The sequence below is a fragment of the Pezoporus occidentalis genome, unplaced genomic scaffold (genome assembly GCF_034315485.1).
Source record: "Pezoporus occidentalis ecotype Australia unplaced genomic scaffold, CSIRO_AGI_Poc_V1 ctg81, whole genome shotgun sequence".
In the NCBI taxonomy this organism is placed as follows: Eukaryota; Metazoa; Chordata; class Aves; order Psittaciformes; family Psittacidae; genus Pezoporus; species Pezoporus occidentalis.
This window is the reverse complement of record NW_026916170.1, coordinates 7,923,311-7,948,318: the sequence shown is the minus strand read 5'-3', so window position 1 is coordinate 7,948,318 and position 25,008 is coordinate 7,923,311. Positions and strand designations below refer to the sequence as shown.

The 25,008-nt window shown below is 42.8% G+C and overlaps 2 protein-coding genes across 13 annotated transcripts in view; one reads left to right on the top strand and one right to left on the bottom strand.

Annotated features, from left to right (window-relative positions):
- Positions 1-11,393, top strand: part of MAP3K15 (mitogen-activated protein kinase kinase kinase 15) — a 91,183-nt gene extending 79,790 nt beyond the window's left edge. For 3 of the 12 annotated variants that reach the window (XM_062603717.1, XM_062603720.1, XM_062603719.1), the window contains 10 exons: positions 605-788; positions 3,236-3,413; positions 4,149-4,323; positions 6,272-6,457; positions 6,780-6,885; positions 8,083-8,293; positions 9,166-9,308; positions 9,785-9,882; positions 10,019-10,095; positions 10,599-11,393. In XM_062603717.1, the coding sequence (XP_062459701.1) occupies positions 605-788; positions 3,236-3,413; positions 4,149-4,323; positions 6,272-6,457; positions 6,780-6,885; positions 8,083-8,293; positions 9,166-9,308; positions 9,785-9,882; positions 10,019-10,095; positions 10,599-10,719 (1,479 nt within the window). In that variant the 3' untranslated portion in view covers positions 10,720-11,393. The other 9 variants (XM_062603721.1, XM_062603718.1, XR_009961803.1 and 6 more) reach the window with 8 other exon arrangements.
- PDHA1 (pyruvate dehydrogenase E1 subunit alpha 1) lies at positions 11,342-23,417 on the bottom strand. The gene is made up of 11 exons (XM_062603727.1): positions 23,229-23,417; positions 20,051-20,119; positions 18,376-18,549; positions 17,557-17,683; positions 15,698-15,789; positions 15,225-15,317; positions 14,642-14,797; positions 14,365-14,436; positions 13,543-13,610; positions 12,441-12,549; positions 11,342-11,868 (listed from the first exon to the last, which is right to left on the bottom strand). The coding sequence occupies exons 1-11, from the start codon at positions 23,304-23,306 to the stop codon at positions 11,704-11,706; spliced, it is 1,203 nt and encodes a 400-aa protein (XP_062459711.1). The 5' UTR covers positions 23,307-23,417; the 3' UTR covers positions 11,342-11,703.
- Between the last annotated feature and the right edge of the window lie 1,591 nt (positions 23,418-25,008).

Here is a 25,008-nt window from a genome sequence, read left to right as displayed (position 1 = left end):
GGAGGGAGGGATGTAGTTAAACCTTGGGACATCATGTGGTTTTCAGTTAACACTGAAAGGCAAGGGAAGACATCTGGCTCTGTGTCAGGGGTGGTGATGAGGTCTGGCAAGGTCATTACGAGCATTCATACAGGAAATTTGGCAGTGGCAGGAGCAGGACAGGTACAGGCCCCAGGCAGTCAGTGCTAGAGGAGGAAGTTGCTCGTGTTGCTGCAAACGAATGTGCTGAAAGAGTCACAACTGAGACACACAGTACTGGGCAGGGGTGATGGGAAGCCTAGGAAGTAACTGGAGGGATTTGTGGATGGTAGAAGCAGCATTTGAAGCACTTGGTGAGGATAATGTCCAGATTGTCTGAAGGTGGATGGTTGGATGCATCCATATCTTGATGTATGTGTCCACATGGATCTTCATGCCGTGTTTGTAACGAAGTAAGACAGGATTAGAAGCTTGTTGACACTTCACTGCTTTGTGTGGGTGCCTGGATCAATCCCTTTCCAAACATCAGAGGCAATATGAGAGATTATACTATGAGAGAGCTTTGGCCCATGGTCTGTGCGTAGTTGTTTAGTATAAATAATTTCTATCTGTGTTTTTCTTGCAGGTTGGGATGTTTAAGATTCATCCTGAAATTCCAGAATCGGTGTCTGCTGAAACAAGGGCCTTTATTTTGCTCTGTTTTGAACCTGATCCTAGTAAACGTGTTACAGCATCTGACTTGCTCAGAGATTCCTTCCTGAAACAAGTAAACAAGGGCAAGAAAAGCAGAATTGCATTCAAGCCTTCAGGTAAAGAATTATCAGCCAAATCCAAGTCAACATCATCATTAAGTGTTATATAAAAGATTGGAATTATTAAGCACACTCTTTTACAAAGGACATTTCCCTTTGCCAGGAAAGCAGCAGGAACTCAACAGTGAAAGTGTCTGTGATTTGCAATTAGACATATTTAAATTTAACAATTCCCACAAAATATGGTGTCTTGCTATTTTGCATTTTGCTTGCTGAAATCTCCCAACCCTGTTTTTCCTCTGTCCAGAAATGAATGCCTCATTTACAGTAAATTACAATTAGAGAAATGGCAGTTGGTGAAGACTTTCCAATGCAGTTCTACATTTTAGATTCAGAATTACTTCAGAGGTCTGAGTTTTATAGAGTAGGTGTTTGGCACCTGAAAGGGCAGGTCTATCACGTGTTCAGGTCTATACAGGTTGGCACTTTCAAACTTGGTATGCGACTTACTTAGAAATTTGTCACAGAGCTGTTGAAGTAGCTGTTTAGTGGGTTATTTTATCTGCCTAGCATGTTCCTCCCTTACATCCGTATATCAGCTGCTTTCTCAGTGATGAGATAATAAACCTTAATATAGACCTGCCAAATAAATCATTACTGTTTGAAGGAACTGTCCATTTAAAAATAGGCAGACTCATTGGTCTCTCTGCTTCTTTCCCCTCTCTGTACACACACACATACAAGCACTCCCAATGCAAATTGAATTGCTGAATGGAATTCTAAGGGGAACTAGCAAAGAATTTGACATCTAGCTGAACTGGGCATCTCTTGTCCTGAGGGGCACTGAGAACTGCAATCCCTGCAGTTACACTGGGGTAATGGGAGAGTTCACACTGCTCAGCCAGGGCAGTGGCAGTCAGGAACTGCAATAATGTTCTCTGGAGCTTTTCAGCCCTTGCCTGAGGATGTTTTCCTGGAAAAATTGCATAGTACTAGAAAGGAAGGAGCTTGCCTTGTTAGCTGCCCTGAGAGCAACAGGCTCTTTGTCAAATACCAGGGGAGGTGCAGCTGTCTTCTGTACTCCATGCCTCCTTCTGCTCTCCTCCTTTCTTCTTCCACTCATTGATGAGGTTATGGATCACCTTTAGATGGCCAGAGGATCAGATGCTGCAGGGTTAAGCACTGACCTGCAGCAAGAAGCAAGCTCAGTGCTGACCGTTGTTATGAGTGGAGTGGGCAAATGCTATGAAAATTGTTTACTGGGTGAGAAAAGGGAAAGGCAATGTGGCTGCAGCTGAGCGTGTGCTCTGCTGTGCCAGAGCTGGGAAAAGCTGTGCTGGCTGCTGCAGCCATCTCCAAGGGAGTTTGGCAGGCTAAAGCAGGTCCTGGCCCAGCAGTTGCCACAGTCTCACCTTCAGCAGCTCACTCTGCCTCCTCCCTCTACTGTTTTCCTCATTGCCAATTTCCTCAGCTTTGTGCCCATCTTTCCTCCCTGTCTCCACCCCTTTTTTCTTTCCAGTAATAAAGACAGCCCAGAGCAAATATCAACTCTTAACTCTTGGGACAGCAGCTTTCAGTTTTCTGTTCTGCTGAGATGCCTCGAACCAGTTCTCACAAAGTGACGCATATTGTTTCATTTATGTGACTGACCTCAGCCATTTGAACATCAGTTGCATACCATGGAGTGTGTCAGAGCTTTCTGAACAGCTTTTAACTTCAAATTCTCTTCCTCCCCCACCTCCATATCATTTGTAGTGACAAGCATCAACACCTTTTGTGATATCTTCATGGATGTCTGCACTCTGACTTGACAGAACTTCTTCCTTATCTTTCCAATCACATAGCTGCAAACTGGCTATCAGGATGATTGCAGACCCTCAATATTTGTTATTTTCAATTTGTTCTTACTTTTCAAGATGAATTGGAAGGTAACAAGAGATTTCCTTTAGGCTGGTGCTGAGAGACAGCCCTTACTGAGGGCAAGGGGACATGCAAGAGAGGCCTCAGGTGTTAGAGAGGGAGCAAATGTTTGTCCATTAACACAGTCAGGCAGAGGTGAGAAGAGTGGGTATGAGAGTGCTTCGTGCTTAGAGAAATGGCTGTGGTGGAGCAGCTGATGGTCACCTGTTGGTTTGATTCAGGCTCTTAAACAGCTGTATGTGCAGTTGTACCACTTTGTGAGGCCAGGGGAACCAAGGAAGAGAGTGTGTGTGTGTATATATGTGTGTGTGTACATGCCAGAACGGGTAATAAAATGGCATTGTATATGTGCATCTAGCTGCTTTGCTGTCTTTGAGTTCAGCAACTAGCTCATTCACACCTTTTGTTACTTATGCATATATTGATTTTGAGTTGTATCACTGCTTTCTGTCAATAAGGTTACCTCTCCCTCAGCCATTTTACAAAATGAGGTCTTGATATCACTGACTATGATCACAGCTGTTTTAAGCACATTGCCCTTTTCTGCCTAGTTCTGTTACATGTTTTACAATGTCTGTTCATAGATTGTAATCGTAATACATACCTCCCCCTGCCAATCCATGGAGAACAGGCTGGCAGTAGCAGCAGTGAGCATGGCTCTGTTTCGCCAGACTCTGATGCACAGCATGACATGTTTTTCGAAAGGCCAAAGAGATCTATTTCAGAGATTCAGACAAGGCATCCCATTTCCCATTTACTAAGGTAAAGCATTTGCTTGTCGCTTGACACCCATGAGGGATTATGTGGATTTAATTCACATTATATTTTATCTGAGGGCAATCTTTTCACGTAATGACTAGATAAGCAGGTTGTTAAAAACAGCAAGCAAGTTGCACAGGCAAGTTAACAGCTAACTTAAATGTTGTCTATATTTAATTAATGAACAATTTTTTTCTCCTGAAGGTTTCCACATATTGATAGACTGCCCCCATTTCCCTGCTCAGTTAATAAATGTCAGTCGTCTCATTGACAATGGATATGGATTCAGGAGTTAGCAGAGTTAGAAGAGTTGATCCTTCCCATGTACTCATGAAAAAATGTGGGAATGTGGAAGCAGAAAGGCAGTTCTGCTGCTCAGAGAGCACCGTTACTTTCAAATGAGTATGTTACAGTATGGGGCCAGAGAAAATAAACAGTTACCTTAGTCCAGGGTTTTCCAGTTTCATCCCCAGAATTGAACCAGTGCTGGGGGACATTGATACCAGCTGCTCAGCAGGATGAAATCGGCCTCGTGCTTTTGGGTTCAGTGGGGTTTATGCCAGCTGAAGATCTGAGTCATCTTCTGTCTCAGACTTAGTATTTAACAGTCTGATCAATCCACTGCTGCAGTTTAACTCATACTTTAACCTCCAGAGTATCCCTACTGGCTTCTAACAGTACAGCTGTTGTTGCTAATGCTGTCTCTCTGGTGTTCTTGTCGTCCGGTTGCTGACACAGTGCACCTGATGAGGGCTCAGCCTCAGAGGACAGGAGCACCTCTCCTTCCATTGAGGACAAGGATTCTGGTCTGTTTCTGCTGAGGAAGGACAGTGAACGCCGAGCAATCCTGTATAAAATCCTTAAGGAAGAACAGAATAAAGTTGCTTCCAATTTGCAGGACTGTATTGCACAGGTAATTTCACTTCAGCTCTCCTTTTCCCATGTTAAAAGGAAGATGACATGCCAGGTAGGAGTACTCCTTTTCTGGAAATTAACAAATGAAGGAGCTTGGATTGCTCCTTCTCAGTACCTTTAATCTCTCAGACCTGTAACTGTCTGGGCTCTGGGGTTTATTTCCTGAGGAAGAGGTCTGAGCCATTTGATATGGGGTTGTGAGGCTGGTGGGTTGGGTTTGTTCGCTTTTAAAGGACGGGGAAATGGAACACCAGGTAGTAATTGGTATGATTTGCTTCAAGGATAGATAACTGATTAACGGGTTGTAATTCAAAGCATATGTAAACTAGGTGCTAAGGACACTCCATGAATCTTTAAAAAGCTAAGGTAGATTTTCTGCAGCAGGAAGGGTTGAATGGGAAGGTTTAGTGACTGTAAAGAATAACAAGAGAAATCTTGTGTTCATTTAACCCATACCTAAGCAATGCCACACACCAGAAACAGAATTGATTGCTTAGCTTTTTCTGCTTAATGTCTGGTTCTAACAGTAGAAACACCTGTTCTCGGCAAAGCTGTGGTTTTTCACCCGGATGCCATTCACATGAAGGGGACCCTGCTGATTCTTCTTGCAGTACTCCTGGCCAGCTGTTGGTCCTGGTACAAAGACCCTTGCAGCACAGCTGCCAAGAGTCCTGCTGCTCCTGGGGTGAGCCTGGCACGGGCAGCCTGCTCCACACAGCACATCACAGGGGTTTGCTTCTCCCCTGTGACTTCCTTCCACCACGAACTGCCTCATAGTGCAGAGCAGCTTGTCCCTGACTGAGGGGCTCCTTGTAAGGCTCCACAGGCCCAAGAGGAAAGCCCCCAGACTCAGGCTGGGGAAGCAATTAATGTAAATTTCTGCTCTGAGCTTAAACTGCAGAATAGCTCATAGTCTGACAGAGGACTAAAATTCCTACGTGAGATCTTAGAAATAACCAGGGGTCTCAATAATTTCCAAGGGCATGTAGCGACAGGACAAGGGGAAACAGTTTCAATCTGACAGAGCGGAGATTCAGGTACTAGGAAAAAATGTCTGCCTGTGAGGGTGATGAGGCACTGGCACAGGCTGCCCAGAGACGCGGTGGCTGCCCCATCCCTGGCAGTGTTCAAGGCCAGGTTGGACGGGGCTTTGAGCAACCTGGTCTAGTGGAAGGTGTCCCTGCCCATGGCATGGGGGTTGGAACTTGATGATATTTAAGGTCCCTTCCAACCCAAACCATTCTGTGATTCTGTGATTATTTAGTAACAGCAAGTCCTATGTTAGTCTCCAGCTGTTTTACAGCCCTGGTGTAATAATTTATTTTCCATAATTTATGTAATAGTTTTCCCTTTACCTTTTAATTATATAGGCGGCTGTTCTTACAGGCCCTTGGATGACTTTAACTGTGGGGGTTGTGGACTGGAAATCACAGAATACAGTCAAGTCCTATCACTGTGTAATCTTAGACCTTTTACTGACTTAAATACATAATGTAAACATAATTATTGGCCTAAGGAAATCAAATGTCTGCATAATTAGATATTAGTCCAGATCCAGCTTATTGAAAGGATAGCATCTAAAAAATTGGCATCTCTTACAGACTGCTGTTTTTATGGAGGAGAGCTGCCCTCTCCAGTACGTTGCAGAAATGTGTAGGGATTGCCTGGAACCTCTTCCCTTTGTGACAGCCATGGTGCCAGCAGACTTTTGGTTTTGTTTTTGGGTTTGTTTGTTGTTTTATTTTTCAATAGGAATTACTATTTAAAAAAAAAAAAAAAAGAAAATAAAGGCTTTGCAGAAACAAAGGTTCTGTGATTTCTGCATGTCAGTGTGAAGCATACACAGGCAAAGCTAGAAACTGTAATCCTAAAACTACTATTGCTGCTAAAAGGATGTTTAATGACTCTGGGTTTTCCATGATATACGTTCATTATCTTTTCTTCAGAGCTCTGAAGAACTGCAACTTTCAGTGGCCCACATCAAGCAAATTATTGGGATTTTAAGAGACTTCATACGCTCTCCTGAGCAGAGAGTGATGGCTTCTACCATATCCAAGCTGAAAATGGATTTGGACTTTGATAGCACTTCCATCAATCAGATTCATCTGGTGCTGTTTGGATTTCAGGATGCTGTGAGTTCCATGCCCATCGCAGGGGTAGAGAGTCTCTTCCTGGACAGACCTCAACCCAGGGGTTTGCAGCTTCCCCAGTCTTCTTCGCTCCTCTTCCTCCTTCTACTGTGAAGGGGCTTGAATGTCACAGTCTGTGCACTGTTTGAAAGCTCTAGCCTAAAACTGTCAAAAACTGTTAGTTAAACTTTCAAAGGCTGGGAGGGTTTTAGTGACTCAGGCAGTTGAGATTATAAAACTTCATGTGGCTATTGGAAAACATGATTCTCTTTCCTCAGGTGTAAGCAAATGTTGTTTGCCACTACTTTTACTCATTTATTTATAGGTGAACAAAGTATTAAGAAATCACTTAATAAGGCCCCACTGGATGTTTGCAATGGATAACATAATTCGCCGTGCAGTCCAAGCAGCAGTCACTATACTTATTCCAGGTAAATCAAAGCAGCTGAAAATAATCTTTAAAGCAAAAAAGATGGCTGTTTGCATATCAAAGAGTTGCAGCAAATGTAACAGTTTAGATGTTTAATCTGTCAGCATGCCATTAACTGCATCCCATGTGCTACTACATCAAAAGCACAGGGTCAGAATGTCATACAGAAAGAAGTGTTGATCAGGAGGATTAATGCTATACTTGGGGTACAAAAGCACATAATGAGGAGATAACTAGTGGTTCTGCATCACCAGTGTGGTCCGACCGTGACCAAAGAGGGCAAATTAAATTCAGTCCAACCTGGAACTTTTGAAGGAAGAAAGAAAATGACTCCGTACAAGATTGTAATGACATCCAAGGTGGGTGACACTGCACAGGTTTGGTTATGTATTCTGAAAACTGATTACTGAGCTGTAGAACAGATGCAGAAAAGGGAGGGCACTAATATAAGGAGGAATGTAGTCTTGGCCTTCAGATAAATAGTAGGAAAAATCATCACCACCTGAGGAGGAAGAGGATAACTGATGAAGAAGTATCTAGGACTAAGTGTGAGTTGGAAATCTGCAAGTAGTTTTGTAATTAAGTCTTGAAGTGCTGGGTACCCCTTCCAGTATGAGAATGTTTGGAGAGCACTTAGTGAGGGTGAGCCCTTTCAATTCAAAGTTGCTATTGTTTTTAAGCCAAATAGGCAAAAATTTTTAGGACTTTGCTTGTAGCAGAAAAATGGCAGTCATTCTTTGGTGGGAAGGGTGGCCACCTGCAGCACGTGCTGAAAGAACTGGGGTTAGAATTGCTAGCTGGAGAAAGGCTTTGTAAACAGTTTTGATCCAAAGGAAGATTAGGAGGATGATGATGCTTTGAAAGCAAGCTTTGAAGGGTTTCTCATTAGCACATTTAGTTTCTTCTTATTCATTTAATCACAAATGTATTTGTCCCCTCTACAGCTGTAATCTACAGCTACCTACCTCTACTGGTATGCTGCAGCTAAGCTACTACATTGCCACCCATTTTAGAATTGATGCTGGGGAACCTGTGGTCCAGCTTGCATAACGCTTTGCTACTCCCCTGCTCAGTATTACAGTAAAGCACAAGGTGTAAATAGTCTACTTCCTCAGCTGAAGCTCCCCCAAGAACAAGCTGCAACACCTCTGAAGAGAGACCTGTCCAAAGAAATTCTCTTACCTGCTTTCTTTACCAGAGCTTCGAGCTCACTTTGAGCCAGTGTCAGAAACTGAAGGTGGGGAAAAAGACGGAGATGAAGCAGAGGACAGTTTCCAGCCCACTGAACAAAACAGGGCTGAGGATCCCACCACCACATCAGGAGTCAGCACCCTCAGTTCTGTGGTGTCCCATGAGGCTCAGCAGCAGCTTAGCCTGGAGCTGGGCAGACTTAAACAAGAGACTTTAAGGTAATGCTCCTGTAAAGGTTTCGGATTTGTTTTCAGCCAGTCTTTGAGAAACTCTCAGATGTTGCTTTCTACAGTGACATGCACATATCTAACATCAATACTGCCCAAATACCACTGCTGCCTCAAGGTGAATCAGGCCTTCCAGGAACACAAAGGGATTCAGAATACATTGGCAGTACCAGTAGGACAACTCAACAGCCTTCAGTATTGAAGTATTGTTTCTGTGTAATTAATTGTTTAATTGCAGAACATCATGTTGTATTTCTACTGTTAAGTAAGTAATGACGCTTGTGCAACTGTGTGGTTTCCTTCCTGCTCCCTTGGCTCCTTTGACACCACCTTACACCACAGCACTGCTCTCTGAGCTGTTCCTGCAAGGAAACGCCAGAGCAGCACCATCCTGGCCCACAGGGCAGGCTACCCACTGATGAGCACAAGCAGAGCTCAGCAGAGCCCCTGTCCTGTTTCTCATGGGTTACTGCATTTGTAGGCTGCTGCCAGTGTGTTAAGAGTTTACAGTCTCATTCTCCTTCATGGATGTGATGTACATCTGTGATCAGAACACTCCTGGTAAAAGATCACTCTTACATTGCTCAGTAGTAAATTGCAGTATAAAGGCAGCTCTTCCCAGGGAGGATGCAAAACAGTTGGAACAGAATTTACAAGCAATTTACTAAATTCTGCAAATATGAAGGATTTAAAGTGCCATGGATAAGCGAGTCTCAGGCAACAAACTAAGCCACAAAATATGCTACTTAAGACAGTATCTCTCAAGTGTCTCTGTCCTTTCGTAGTCATTAAAAACGACAAATGTTTTTCTCAGCTAGACTGACTCAGTATGGTTGTATTTGATCTCTCTTGTATGCTAACAGCCTTTTGGAAAACCTTGTTCAGAAGGAGAAAGAGTATCAGACCCTCTTACGACAATCTCTGGAGCAAAAAACTCAGGAATTACACTTGCTTCGATTAAAACTTAAACCTGAAGGTTATGAGGAGATACTGCACACTTTGACAGGTGCATACTAATATATTTTTTTAAAGGATAGGGTGTTGGGGTTGTTCAGCCTAAAGGCAGCTCTGGGAGGCCTTAGAGCAGCCTTCCAGTACCTAAAGGAGGCCTATGAGGAAAGCTGGAGAGGGACTTTTTAACAAGGGCATGTAGTGATAGAGCAAGAGAGAATGGCTTTAAACTGAAAGCGTGAAGATTTACATTACATGCTATGAGCGCGGTGAGACACTGGAACAGGTTGCTCAAAGAATATGCTCCACACCTGGCAGTGTTCAAGGCCAGGCTGGGCGAGGCATGAACAACCTAGTCTAGTGGAAGGTGTGCTTGCCCATAGCAGGGAAATAGATGATTTTTAAGGGCCCTTCCAACCCAAACCAGTCTATGATAAAGAACGCTTTGTTTTAAGCTTCAGTAGTCTGAAACTGACCACTTTAGCCCTGGTTTTGAGGTGTATTAACCTTTACATTTGTTTTCTGTTAAAGACTCCAACTGGTCTGCCACACCTTTTAGAGCGAATGCAGACCCTGAGCTCATGAACTGGTTGAAACAACAAGGAGCAGACTCGCATGCTATTAAAAGGGTAAAAAAAAAAAAAAAAAACCAACAAAAAAAGAAAAACCACAAACCCCCCCACCTTTAAAAAAAGGCACTGTAGTCAGTATTAGCAGTTTACTTCAACAAAGGAATGTTAATTTAGGAATAAATTTGCCTTTTAGTTTGCTGAAGAAGATTATACACTAAGTGCTGTCCTTAACGATATCACTAAGGATGACCTGCGCTACCTTCAGCTGCGGTAAGAAGTATTTCTTAGTTCCTTGGTGAGGCTGTAATTGAAGTAGATTGTAAAAACCTTTTTCAGACGTTCAGTTGTTGAAATAATCAGTGACCAGTCAGTGGCAACTGCTGGGAATTTCATCGCTGGTTTGTTGTTGAAGTTTTTCATGTCTTAACTGATGCAGTGAAACACCTGCACCTCCGGTGCTTCAAGCTATCTAAGTTTTGGCATTTGTCAAAAGTTGGGAGTTATTTCTGCACCCTTCGGGATGATGTAATCACAGGGATAGCAGGCATCCAGCACTTGCTGTGCCTGCTCCTTGACTCAAGTCCTTTCAACATGAGTCAGTCAGCCCCTGGCTGATGTGGAAGAGATTTAGCTGCCACCTCAGGGAAGTGTGTAGTGTTTCCTATGTAGTGTCATAACCAGTACAGCCTTGGGATTTCTAGGTTTTGCTTCTTGCTAACGTTAAAGAAGATGAGGAAGTTCTCCATAATGCTTCTCTATTCTCCTTCATACAGGGGTGGTCTTCTCTGCAGGATTTGGAATGCAATATTAAACCACCGACAAACATCTGGCAAGACCTCTGCGCAGGTGGTTCATGCTTTGGAAGGAGAACATGACATGGGAATAAACAAATGAGAACTGCATTCACTACACTTCAATTATTAGATGTATATATACATGTCTGTACAGTGGCCTTGCAGGTTTTGCACGGCGATGTAGCTTGTTTGACCTTGAGTGTAACACACAGTGACTAGTACAGCTTTTATGTCAGTGTCAATGCACTTAAATTATTTCTGACAGAGTAATGCAGAAGTCAAATGCTTATCACTGTAACCTAAAGCATTAGCTGAGGAAAAAAAAACATCTTTTCTGCAAACTGGGTACCACACACCTGAATTGGCTTTAGCATTGTGAAAACTCTGAACATTAACATGTTACAGCTCTGGCGGTTGGAGCAGGGAGGGGATGTGCCAGAGCTTGTGGCACCTTTTCCCACATGCCTGTATAAAACTTTTATATAAACTATTAAAGCTGCCTTCACAGAACTCCTAAGAAAAGCCTGGTGCAATGTTTTCCTTTAGTAACGTACCTGCAGCAAACCCACAGCATCTAAAGGGCATTTCTGGTGGTTTGGGGAAGAAAATGGTTCATTAAGAAACAAAGCAAACACATTACTAGGTAAGTGGTGTTGAAGCTTATTTTTTTTTAACTGTACATAACAATCCAAAGACAAGTCGATAAAGCAGATACAAAGCAATTTCAGTAAGCTGCGGCTTTAACTCCTTCTGAAACAACTTTCAGCATGTTTACCCAAATCCAAACTGAGATGGATTTCCCCACACACTTCCTCATTTGAAAGAACTTTTAAATAAGCTTACAGGTTGTTTCTGAGTCATGTCTGAGTTTCCCAAGGAAGCTGTGAATGTTCCACACCTGGCAGTGTTCAAGGCCAGGTTGGACAGAGCCTTGGGTGACATGGTTAATGTGTGGTGTCCATCACAGTAGGGGTTGGAAGTAGATGATCTAGAGGCCATTTCCAACCCTAAGTATTCCACGATTTACGTTCCTGTAAATATATTCACTTATTCTTATGAATAAATTATGACAGTATAAAGTCCTTTAGCTGGTAGACTTGTAGCTTATCCACTGGTTTGGGCCCCGCACTTCAAAGGCTGGCTCATTGAAGTAGATGTGGTGACAGAGTTCTTCCAGTGGTGGCTCTGGGTCAGTGGTAGCGAACTGAGCTGCTTCCTCAATCTCCTTCCTTACTGCCACATCAATATCCTAAACCAAGAATGGATGCCGATTAGAAGGCACTTCAGAAAAAACATCTTAATTCTGAATTTAAACACAATGATGAAGTGTTGGTCAGAACTAGTGTTAAAGCTGTTTACAAACATATATGAAAAACCTGTGAGAAATCCATCCCTGCTAAACTGCAGCTTTTTTGTGCCTTTTGGACAGTACCTATACCTTACTGCCAGAGGAATATGACCCCAGTGATCTTCTACAGTTTCTGTTCAGATTCTGCGAACCACTGAGAGGGTCAGTGTCAATTTCGGGGGTTTTATTAAACACAGCTGATGAAGGTATTTATAACATATACTTAGAGGACTCCTGGCTCCTTCAGAGGATTTTTCACTGTTGACAATTTCTCTTTCAGACTTCTACGCCCTTCCTAGGTAGTTGAGAATGCCACAGTAATTTTGACTTCTACATCTTACATATGATAAGAGCTGTAAGTGAAAGATGATTTCCCATGCATACAGCCTTCTTCAGCACCCACATGTGCTTTTCACAGCTCGTTAGCATGCAAATCCTCCAGAGCTTGCTTATATGGCAACTAAAAGCCATACCTTTAATTCTTCAATGCTAGCCAGGTTATTGTTGACCATTCTGTCCTTCAGCAAAGTAATGGGATCACTTTTGCTTCTCACTTCTTGAATTTCTTCCCTAGTGCGATAGCTAGGACCAAGAGAAACAGAGACATGAACTGCTTCAGAAGTGTCCTTGACCAGAGGCAAGGTTCTGGATGCAGCTCAATCTTAGAAAGGTGTGAACAAAGAATTGTCAGGAATGCAATGAAAATACAGTGAAGCTCATCACTCAGAGGGAGGCACAGCTACATCTAGAACATTCCTTACATCTGTAAGTGGCAACTGAGCTACCGTAGCTCCAAAAATGAATATAACGTAGGCAGGGGAAAGGGAGCAGTCCCAGCCTGAGGCAGTTCCCACAAGGAGCTGCATATCTTCCTTCCCATCACCCTTCAGGTGATGATGCTAGATGATGAAGCTAGATGACTTGCTGCATGCTTCCAATTCACAACAAGTTTCCAAAGCACTGGGCTACACCTCCTGCTTCATTCAGGTATATCACAGTATCACACAGTATGCTAGAGATTGGAAGGGACCTCGAAAGATCATCTAGTCCAATCCCCCTGCTGGAGCAGGAACACCTAGATAAGGTTACACAGGAATGTGTCCAGGCGGGTTTTGAATGTCTCCAGGGAAGGAGACTCCACAACCTCCCTGGGCAGCCTGTTCCAGTGAATGGTACAATGGTACAATTGTACAAATGGTACAATGCCCGAGCATTCTTGACCCTGCCTGTTTGTGTTTTGAAGAAGTGTTCTACTTTACTTTACTTGACTGGACAATCCAAACTGTTCCTGCAGTCTTAGCATATTGGGCTATACATACTCTAAAAACCTTGGAAAAACATGATGCTTTTCAGTCAAAGCTCAATCAGAACACACTATAACTTCACGCTGAAAGCAGAATTCATTAATAAAAAGCACAAAAGTTCGACTTTGTGCTCACAGTCATCTATAGCAGCTTCACCATAACCTTTATATGAGTTTTGTAACACATTTAAAGATGGAATCTAAGAGTTTCAGGATTTTGACCATCACTACTTGGTTGTTTCAGTGAATGCCAAGGAAGAACATCCCAGTACCTTATTCCAGGGTCACTCATACTATGGCCATGGTAACGGTAGGTCTGTAACTCCATCACAATAGGACCCTTAAAAAGTAAAAAAAAACAAACCAGCACAGAGCATGTTACCACCTTAAGGGACCAATATATGGCGATAGCAGCAAGTATTTGCTATAGGTGAAACGTACCATGATTGTAACTCAGTGTTTTTCTCTGCTTAGTTTTCACACTACTACCACAACTAGTAAAATACAGCTTCACTCTTTTCAAATAAAAGCATAGGTTGATATTGTGAACTTTTATTCTAACATTCTTACTGAGCTGCATTAAATAACTTCTTCCCTCTCAGGGTCCTTCCACCATTAGTCAGACTATTTCCAAATGCCAAATGTTTCACTGCGAGGTTTGAACTCACAGAACCCTATTCTTCTGCACAAACCTTTTTCTTTTTCTGTTGTACATTGCCGGGGCAAACATTATTTCACCAAATATTAAAAAATTACAGACACAGCATATCGTACTTGGGTGACAGACACTAATGCTGATTCACATGCTAAAGCTGATTTACATCTGTGTAAATACAGAATGATCAGTATGTTCCTTCATGCTTCCCCTAATTCATCTCTTCAAAGACAACAACTGCCTGACAGCCAGGACACCTTTCCCAATAAAATTTAACTGGAGTAGAACTGGGGAAAAAGATGCCAGAGTATCAGGATAGATATATCTATTTTAAATGTTTGATACCACTTGCATGCCACCCAATGAAGAACTTTTTAATGCAACAGTAACATGGCTAAGAATTTCACCTATGGAAAAGGAATGACGACTACTGACTTACTTTGCCAGATCTGCAGTGTTCAGCAGCAAACTTCGTTGCTTCTCGAACACAGAGAACATCCATGCCATCCACCTGAAAACAGAAACTACACACTGAGGCAAAAAAATGCCAAACCCCAAACTTCCAATTTCAGCACTTCCACAAGAACAACATGAATTCAGTTGCAAATTTTCCTATATTTAAAAAAATATTTTTAAATTTACGTGTAAATAATACATACATATGTGCATGCCCATTCTCCCCCACAAAAAAAAACAGCAACAGTGTCTGTACTCACCCTGAGACCTGGAATGAAGTCCCCTCTTCTATAGTAGTCGGTACTGGCTGCCGCTCTTTCAACTGAAGTTCCCATTCCATAGCGGTTATTCTCACAGACAAAAATACAAGGCAACTTCCACAAGGCAGCCATGTTGAATGTTTCAAATATCTGGCCCTGAAAGAACAAGTTGCATCTAGACAGGGAGCTCAGCATTCAGGCATCAATCTGCAAGGTGCCTCATCACCTACATGAGGTTTGTCTCAGTGCACAACACTTCACAACAAAAGCCCTAAGAAAAACTGCAGCGAGCTATAGTACTGAGGGTGTGCATACCCTTCTCTCTCTGGGATTGCTTTTTCTGCATTAGTTGTCTCTTTTTAGTAAAGTATCCTCTCAGCAGAAAGCCCAGCAAGCAATCAGAGCAGAAGCTCCAAGTCAGATACTGCCTGGGCAACAGCGTTAACCCAGGGCGGACGAGAGGTGCTCCCCACTACTTGGTGGAAAGGCAGAGCTCACAGCTCACAGAACAAAAACAGATCACCAACAGCCACTCTCCTCCTCACCACACCACACCACACCACACCAGACAAAGCCGATTTACCTGATTGGCTGCACCATCCCCATATAAGGCCATGCAGATTTCGTTTTTACCAAAGTATTTACAGGCCAGCGCAATCCCAGCTCCAAGAGGAACCTATCAGAGAGTACATGAAAAAACACCATTTTACAGCAATGTTTAAAGGAGTTGGAGGTAGGCAGCTTGTGAATTGTGAAGAGACATTTACACTATCAGAGATCTGCTCAACATACACGTAGTCAGTAGGTAAATACCAACTCACTTCCATTTGTGCCGATCTCTATTACAGCTAAAATTCACACATCACTTACATATATCTCAGTGTGATACATCTTTGCTCTAGATTACTAAAAAGTGAGCAAAACAGAATAAAGACATCATAAATAGCCTCAGAATAATGGTGGCTGCATACAAGCTCACACCACAAGCACTGAAACACTGACAGAGGACAGGAGCCACATTCAACTTGTGCTTTGAAGCAGAAGTCATGTATATACCTGAGCACCAACGATTCCATTTCCACCATAGAAGTTTTTGGTATACATGTGCATTGATCCTCCTTTTCCCTTTGCACATCCTCCTTTTCGCCCTGTAACATGAATAACAAGCAAAGTACTTTTCCAAAGGAAAAATCCTATGCAAATGGAACATCTAATTCAGTGCCTAAAGGTACTAACAGTAAGACCAAGCTGTTGTCATTACATCTATGTGGAGTTAAGAAACAACAGCCATTTCCTGAAGTGTTTACACTTAAATACATCACAAAACAAGTAAGAAAAGAGAGTGAAAGAGAACAGTAAAGGAAACCTAATTCAGGAAATACAGAATGAGATTAAGAAGAAATTTTACAAGCAACCAAGAAGTTTCAGTGCTCTACCTATGTACAAGAACTTTCTGACAAACGGGGGGAGTGGTGGTGGAGGGGTGGTGTTTAATAGCCAAAATGGTCCCTACTTCTCATAAATGTAATCTGTAAAAAGAAGTATATCCAGTCCTTCCTGCTTTTCACTTGTGCAACAAAGGTGTGAACACTATTCAAATTAGTCGCAATAATCTACACACGTCTTCTCTGCGACAGAACCAGAAGTAAAAAATTACAGATAGGACATTCAAAAAAAAAAAAAAAAACAAACTCAAAGCAAAATCCAAAATAACACCACCACAAAATCTACATAACCAACAACTCCTCTTACGAACCCAGGATAAACATCAAAAAGTTACCCAGGCCAGCATTATTCAAGCTGCAGTTTGAAAAGAAGCAGTGCTCCATGAAGCATTACAGCAAACTGTTTATATGAACTGATCTAGCAACACAGAATTTCTCTTCAGCTCACTCCATCACTTATTCTAATCTGCTTTGCTACAAGCTGCAGAGGCTTCTATTTTATTCCTAATAAGCACAGATTGGTTGGTTGGGTTTTTTGCCTTAGCCTTGGTGTTTATTTTAGAAGTTGACTCCTGGATCTCTCTCTCTGGAATTTGTTCTTCTCTTTCTTACTTAATAGCGGATCACTTTTATTTTCTGTCTTTCTCAAACCTTTCTCATACCTTTATGAACTGGTTTAATGTGAGCTTTTATGAAACCTGACAGCTAGGGCCAAAGGAAAAAAAAAAAGTTTGATTTTAATCTGTTACTAACATACATTCCTAACACATCCATTCTTAGTACGCACACCTCTTCCCTACCTCCAAAACACGCTTTCCTATATTAATGTTTCAAGCATGCAAATTCTCAGATCAAGTCTTTATTGTACCAATAACTCTTTAAGGCCCTCAAACTCTTTGTTTCTTTTCACTTCTGGCATCTGTTCACAGATCTCTTAAGAGTTCAGCAGGCTGATCCTCTCTTCCCTGCTCCACCTGCAACTCTGCTGTGCACAGACTATCTACCCTTTCTGCAACATCTGACATCCGTGCAGATTACCATTTAATATTCTTGTTACAGTCAAGTTTTCCCACCTCATTCAGTTTATCATTACAGGCGGTGTTTACCAGTCTAAATCTTCAGCAGCATAATTCTGAAAATCCTAGTCTCTCTCCTAGGGGGGGTAATGCCCTGTCCTGCTGAGAACTGCCACAAGCAATCTCCATTTAAACAAGCTGCTGCAACACAATAAATACAACATACGCTATCAAGAGAAATTCTCCGAGTTTGTGCTTTCGAAGTGCAAGCACTTAAATATTCCTTATGACTTAAGTCTTATAGTAAAACGTGGCTGCATCATAACATTGCAAAATTAAACTGCTTCTGATGCCTCAGTAGACATTGTGCATCAACGTCATTTTGGACTGTACTAAAAAATTCTGCCACAAGTACAGCAGCATGCAAATCCTCCTCATTTTACTCAGCACAAACCTGTAAGTTCAGTGAGAATTTCTCGAATAGGCACTCCTCGTGTATAGGTAAAGCCATGAACCCTGTAAGCTGTTATCACATGGTCTGTAGGCTTTATGGCAGCTTCAATCCCTACGCAGCAAGCCTCCTGTTACACAGAAAAAGTCAATTTAGCAGTGAAGAAAAGCAAACATCCACAGCCAGCAGCGTAGCAAGGGCTAGCTATGACCCCCCATACATCAAAACAGGAAGAGTACTAATACAGGAGACCTCCTTAAATGCCAGCGGATGGCAGGCTTCGAGCTGTAACAGCCTTGAGCTCTGAATTCCAACCTGATGGTGACTCACAAAAGCAGACAGGAGGGGAACAAGGCCTGTAAAAATCTGCAGACTTTTTCTACACCCATCTCCCAAATGAAGCATCTAAACAGCTGCAATTCAAAAATGTCAGGTGGGAATAGGCAGACAGCACAGTTTGACTTTATTCATGAAATTCCTACTCGTGGCTGTTGTTTTACAGTGTCTACGAGACACTGCTTGAGGACAAGGATGTGAGCCTCCAAATGCACTGAATTTACTATGCTGCAGTTGCTCATTCCTCTCATTCAGCTGATCTTCAGATGCACCTTGCCTTCTCTCTCTTCCTATTGCTATCCCAAGATTTCAGTCATTCCCTTGTGTGCCATAACATTGTTTTTAAAGAAACAATGAACTACATCATGGATAAAACTACTACTTCAAACACTGCACATCTTAATTTACTCTCCACTCTAGTCAAATCCCTACTTTAAATAAGATGAGATAATAAAAAAAAACCCTGGGGAAAAAAAGTAATCTTACCTGGCCATCGTACAAGTGGCAGAAGCCACGAATAATCTTCTGCTTGTACAGCTGGTCAGCCTTCAGCTCCATGCGTCGGATGGACTGCATTGTTTTGTAGTACTGGAGCCCCTCCTCTCGAGTCATCACTGTGGTGGTACTGGGGCCTTCTTCTAGGCGATGAAGGTCACATTTCTGCAAAGTTGAACACGTAATTATTTCTTGAAAGTAATTTGTCCTATTTACAAGTATCACATAGTTTTTATAATGTCCTATTTTCAAATTCAGTGTAATATGCTTTAAAAAAAGAAAGCCAGCAAAACCTAAATTCGTAGGTCAAAATAAGCGTAAGGTTTGCATGCTATTTCCAAATTTAGGGAAATAAAAATCTACTAAAGGCAGATTTCCACTCACAAAATGAAGTCTCGTAGTTCCTACTATCAGGAGATGAAATACAGCCCTCATAAAACTTGGGAAAGGCACGTTTCCATGGTTCTTGCAGGCTAAATACTTGGTAAGAGCTACAGAGGCTTAGTGACAACATGATATAGTTTCCTTCCTGAATCAGTTTGTAAGATCCGGCTCTAAGGCTGGACTTCACCTCTTCTACACCACCTATACCAAGCAGTAACAAACCGCTGTTGCACCAGTCCCCCTGCCAGTCAAACCAACACGTGTACAGCACAACTTCACTACTAAACAACAGACTGTACTGAGGGAGGGCTTACTTTAGGCACCCATACAGAATGAAATTAAAAAGAATTAGAAAGCAGTCAAGCTCAGTGGAGCAATTAAAAAAAATTACTTCATCTGTGAGATTAAAGGGACAAAACACTGCTATGTTGCATAAAGACAGCTTACATACCAGAGCAAATCTGCTGGCACCTAGGAGAACTGGATATAACACATGGGCACACCACTCAAGAACGCTACTCAAGAAATTTAGGAGTCTGTACAGGTTCAAACATTAAAGCTTGTATCTACTCAGAAAAGACTTTTTATATCAGCTTACTTTCCCTCCCTTCCACCTGTGCAACAATTTCAGTACTTTACAGGCACAGAAACTGACAGAAGGAAAATCAAATAATTTCTTCCAGATTTTCTTTTACTAATTCCTGAATGAGAAGCCATCAGAAAAGCTACTACTGCCAATAGAATCATCACTTTTTTTCTACAAACTAGCCATAACAGAAGCTGACAGAATAGAACAAACATACTTTGTGAACAGCACCAAGTTAATCATTAAAAGGGTGCCACAATATTTCCTCAAAAATCCATACAGACCTCAATCAGCTGCACATCTGGGATGCAACACCCACGATTCCATAAATAAAAGGGAGATAGAAAGAAGGGTAGGCAGCAAACACCAGCTATTTGTTTTAAAACAAGCAGAGAAACATTAATACTCTTCCCTTAGAAGAGAAAAGGTTCTTAGGCACCTTTGTGACTCCACGCTCACAGCTGCATTGAACTATCACAGCTGCAAAGTACCACATTCTTAAGAAACAAGTAATGTTACTACATACAGCAAAGCAAGGCACCTCCAGCTGCATTTAGAGTTCAAGCTGGACAGCAAGGGGTTTGGTCTAGAAATTCAAACAGTAGCTTTCTAATTGAAAAAGGGGCCAAGTCCATCATGTTAGGATCTACAACACACGCAATCACAATGCCAGTACTAAGCATTCAGCTTCTTTACCTTAATTTCAAATGTAGCTTCATTTGCAAAGTCTGCGTAGTTACGTGATGCTACCATCACTCGAGAGGCCTTAAAAACAAAACCAAGAAAAGAAAACCAAAACAAAACATGAATATTTAAACATATCTATCAAGCAAAAGTAGGCAAATTCTCCAATAATTTCTTAACAGTACTCCCAAACTGAAATATCTTGGGAATTAAACTCACCAGATCTAAAATAAAAAGTTAGTTTCAAAAGACTGTGAAGATCATCAAACGCACAAAAATAATTACTTTTCCCTTCACATGCCAGATTGCTTACATGAGGAAAGAAAACCAACACAGATTTTGACGGCTTGCAGCGCTGACTGGAATTTTGTCTCAACAAAATAAAAAATTATTTGGAAAAATCACTCCCACCCCTCCCCCAACCCCTCAACAGATTTCTAGAGTATGAGCTACTCTTACTCTTTCTTTTTAACAGGAATAGAATTTGGGGAGACACAAGGCAGTGACAATGAAGGGGAATATTGTTTCAGTGGATAACAGCATAGCCACTACTTAAAAATTATATAGAAACATAAAAGGTGACGTACCTGAGGAGACATGAAATACAGAGCAACATAAAGGGTGACACAGTAGTGGGGAGGTACAAAGGATGCTTAAAAATCTATTACTGTTCTGTCCTAAAGAATGAACACAGGTTATTGACTTATGAATATCTGGTATTTCTAAGTTACTTCAGTATGTTTCACTGCAGCATTGCACAGGATGCTCATCTGTCTGTGCATGCGCTGTGTCCACAGCATAAGGAATGCACTACACCTTTACCAGCAAAACTGTATTGCTCATGGAGTTACACATAATTTTCAGTAGCTTCTTTTATGATGCAATCCACACACATTAAGCTGAAGGTTGATTATTGTGAAATTTTGAGAATGTCCAGGTCAATTTCCAAAAAAAGGTCTGACTGACAGGTATGAGGCTTGGAAAAAAGCCAAGAGACATTTCTCAATCCCTCTTGGTTACTTACTCTGTTGCATATTTGATTTAGCAGTCACGACCACCTCTTTACCAGATTAAGCACTTAACAGTTTTAAATTTATACCAAGTTTCTACACTGTTTACCCCAAAGTGTCAGTATTATCAGTGAAGAAAATCTCTTTTACTTCTAGAGCTGGAAGTAAATCAAGAGTTTGGGATTCCCAGAATGACAGAATGGCTGAGGTTGGAAGGAAGCTCTATAGGTCAGCCAGAACCCCCTCGCCCTGCATACGACATAAAAGCAACACTGAGGAGTCTGTACAAGAGTTCTAAATAGATGGCCAGTGCACATACCAAAACTGAACCTTTTTAAGACTGACTTAGGCCTTACCTCACTAACGGCTCCCTAGGTTAGCAGCATTTGGAGAAAGAAGTAGAAAAAAACCAGAAAAACTTTTAGATCCATAGTCCAAATAGACACAGGAAGATCTGGTAAATATGCTCTCATGTTTGATTCTCACAAATCCAGTCACCTACCTGCTTTTCCACAAGAACTTAATGCTCAGGTAAGTGAGCTACTTCAGAACAGAGATGCAGCGACAGACTTGCTCTCCATGGCAAAAAGTGAGCTGACTTCCAATTACCAAATAGTACTCTTTCACACTGATTGGATCTTGACAACTTTTTTTTCAGCGGGGTTAATTTTTCCTCATGGCCATAGTCATTATAATAGAATAAGGAGAATGAAGAGGTAAAAGTATGACTTTTTCATACACAAGAGTTAAAACACAGGAAATGACTCACTAATGAAAAAACAAACCAATCAACTAAAACATGGAAAAAAAAAACAAAATGGGGACACATGAAAAGGGAATGTTGTTTGCAAAAAGAAAGGTGAAGCAGCTCAAAAGGTCAGATGGATGAATTTCAAATGGAACAAGAAGAGTATGTTTACTACCTGTTTAGGATCTGACCTGTTCTGACAGTCAAAATATATATAAATAAATCAAAGCCAAGAGGTCGGAAAAGGGTTTCAGAAACAAATCAAAACATGTTATACAGATACAAAAGTATAAATAGCAAAGAGATCACCGGGCATGGTTACCCTAAAAGTCAGTCGGAGAAATTCTCTAAGACTCAATTTGAAGTTTTAGAAAGCAGGTGTTCTTTATTGCAGTACTGGGCTCACAGGAGAATCGTTTTGTAAAGGTGAGTGCACTCGATGCTTGCCGACAGCGGCTATATATTTAGCATGCTCATGCATATTCATAGATTTTCTGGGAACTAATTATAATATTTGCATCCTAACTACACACGCGCTTTCCTGCTGAGGGGGGTGTCTTTGGTGGCTGTCCATCGTCTTCCTCACTGTGTTTACTGAATGACCTCAGTGCTTGCAAGGTCCTAGCAGCTGGTACGTACTTGCTTCAGTTCTGTTCCAGTCTCGCTCCACGCTGCGCCCCGTTCTGTTATCTTGAAGACTAGCATCCTTGGTCTTACTGTCTTCCTAAGTTGTTATCAGTCCCATGATGTTCCTTCCCCCATTAACCCAACGTTCCTTTCTATCTACGTGTTAGTAAGTTAGAATAGTCTGGTTTATTCTATTATGCTAAAGGCACACACACTATCGTTAGTTTAGGTCTAAGGTTACAGCGAGTGCTGATAGAGGCCCTGGGGAGGGTAGCCCGTCCTCTGCCCTCCTGTAACACCACCACCCGCGCCTCCAGGGCCACGGCTGCCACAAATTGTCACGTCCGGAAGAAGCGACGGCCCTGTGCGGGTCCCTGCCCTACACACACGCGTTTATCGGATGCACTGATCAAGCCAGGTCCTGCACGCAGCAACCATTTTATTTTCAGGCGGTATTTTACACACAGTACAGAATTAAAAAAAAAAAAACAACACAAAAAACAAACAACACAAATCTAAACCAAATTATACGCATTTTTAAAAATTCTTTTACCCGCTTGAATTTTCGCCGTTACATCCGGGCTATTTTGCAAGGGCAGACCCACGGCCCCGCCGCGGCAGCCGGGCCTACCGGCCATGCCCCTTCCCCGTCGTACCCCAGCACGACCCACACCTACCCCCACTAACGGCAGAGGCAGCACCGGCCTCCCGCTCCCCGGGCCTTGCCCACCCCCTATGCAGAGGGGCGCGTGCCAGCGCCCGTTGCCCCCCTCGTTCCGCCCGGGCAGCTGATGACCAAACTCACCGGTTTTCCGGCGGCGGCGGCAGCAGCCGCCGGGCTTTGCAGCACCCGGGAGAGCACGGCCAACAACATCTTACGCATGGAGCGGGGACAGCCAACACCACCTTGACGCTGTCCCCGTCCCCGGATCTCCTTCAGCCGTCCGCCCCACCCCCGGCCCAGCACTTCCCGAAGGGACTGCCGGGACCCGCTCGCCTACGTGCCTCTGCCGCGGTGCGCATGTGCGGAGATCGGATGCGGAGACGGAGGAAGGGAGGGGCAGGGGAGGTCGCGAGAGTACTGTAGTGCCGGCTCGCCCGGTGTCGGACCGGGCTGGGCTATGATCTATCCCAGCCCGGGAGCCCTGGGTGACGGCTTTGGCGAGCGTGTGATCCGGCCATTAACTGTGGAAAAGACCTAATTTGTTCAGAAACCGTGGAGTCTAGACACCTTACCTGGATTCATGCTGAACTTGGACAGCTTGACACGAAAACTGGGCATGTCGTTGCTTCCCCCAGCCGTGGCACCCTCCCTAGCTGTAGTTACTGCCTCGGGTCGCCATGGCTTGGAGCTGCGACACAGGTATTTCCTGCTCTGATAGGTATCAGTTGGTCCTTGTGAGAGCATTCCCTGACTGGTTTTTAGATGCATAAAGTAACTGAAGTGTTGAAACGCTTCCTTTTAATTTAAGAGACAGCCATCCCCTGGGAAATATACCAGAAAGTCAAGATGTAACTAAATGTTGAAGAGTGCTCTCATGGTACCTGGTGTGCTGATCTCTCCAGCCAGCCTCCCTTTTTGTCTTGCTAGCAGCTTAAAAGGCTCACACTGATGTTCCTCATGGGGTTGCAGTGGAGTGCCCAGAGAAGGTTAATTGCTCATGTTACTGTCCTGGCCCCATGCCTGACTGTGGGCTCCCAGCCCTGCTCTGCTTCCCTGAGCAGTGCCGACACCAGCACCTGCACAAGTGCACCTGAACACAATAGATCCAGCTTAAAGGTAGCACCTCTACTTTCCCTTCCCCCCACCAAAAATAAAACCCCCCAAAACAAAAAACCAACCAAACAAAAAAAAAAAAAAAACACAACAAAACAAAATCAAAATACAGCAGAAAGTAAACTCTGTTCTCCTGTTGGCATCACGAATGCTTGTGTCTGGTGAGTCCTGAGGGTTTCACAGAGCTCAATGCACTTGCAGCTCAAGTGGTAAATGTTTAAGGCATAAGTGGCACTGAAAATGTGTTCCTCAAACTACATTTGCAGCCTCCCTCCAGTTGGATGGAAAGTGGGCAACTAATTTCCAAAACACAGCTTCATCTGGATCCCCACTGCACCATTCACCTCCTTCCTTAGCTTCCCACCTGTTCTATTACACAGGACACTAGAGGCCAATGTGATTTCTTCCTTGTATTATCAGTAGTGCAAAGTAGGTAGCCATCTCTGTAGACAGATACTATGAAGAATCATATAATCCTAGAGAACCACAGTTTCTGAGCAGTTTGGGTTGGAAAGAACATTAAAATCATCTAGTTCCAAGCCCCTGCCATGGGCAGGGACGTTGCTTCCAAAGCTGCATCCCATCTGGCCTTGAACACTGCCAGGGATGGGGCAGCCACAACTTATCTGGGCAACCCATTCCAGTGCCTCCCCACCCTCACAGTAAAGAGCTTCTTTCTAGTATCTAATTGAAATCTCCCCTCCTTTTCCTAAGCTATCTTTAGTCTGCAGCACTTCCCCACTTGGAAGGCAAGCACAAACTTGCTGGAGATATTCTACAAGCAAGGAGTGTCTCTGCAGTTAGAGAA

Coding starts and splice junctions, on each gene's coding strand:
- PDHA1 (XM_062603727.1), bottom strand. CDS start 23,306: ATGCGTAAGATGTTGTTGGCCGTGCTCTCCCGGGTGCTGCAAAGCCCG. Junction 15,318..15,697: donor ATGGAATCGTTGGTGCTCAG/GTATATACATGA, acceptor ACTCTCTGATAG/GTTCCTCTTGGAGCTGGGAT. Junction 13,611..14,364: donor AACACTGCAGATCTGGCAAA/GTAAGTCAGTAG, acceptor TTACTTTTTAAG/GGTCCTATTGTGATGGAGTT.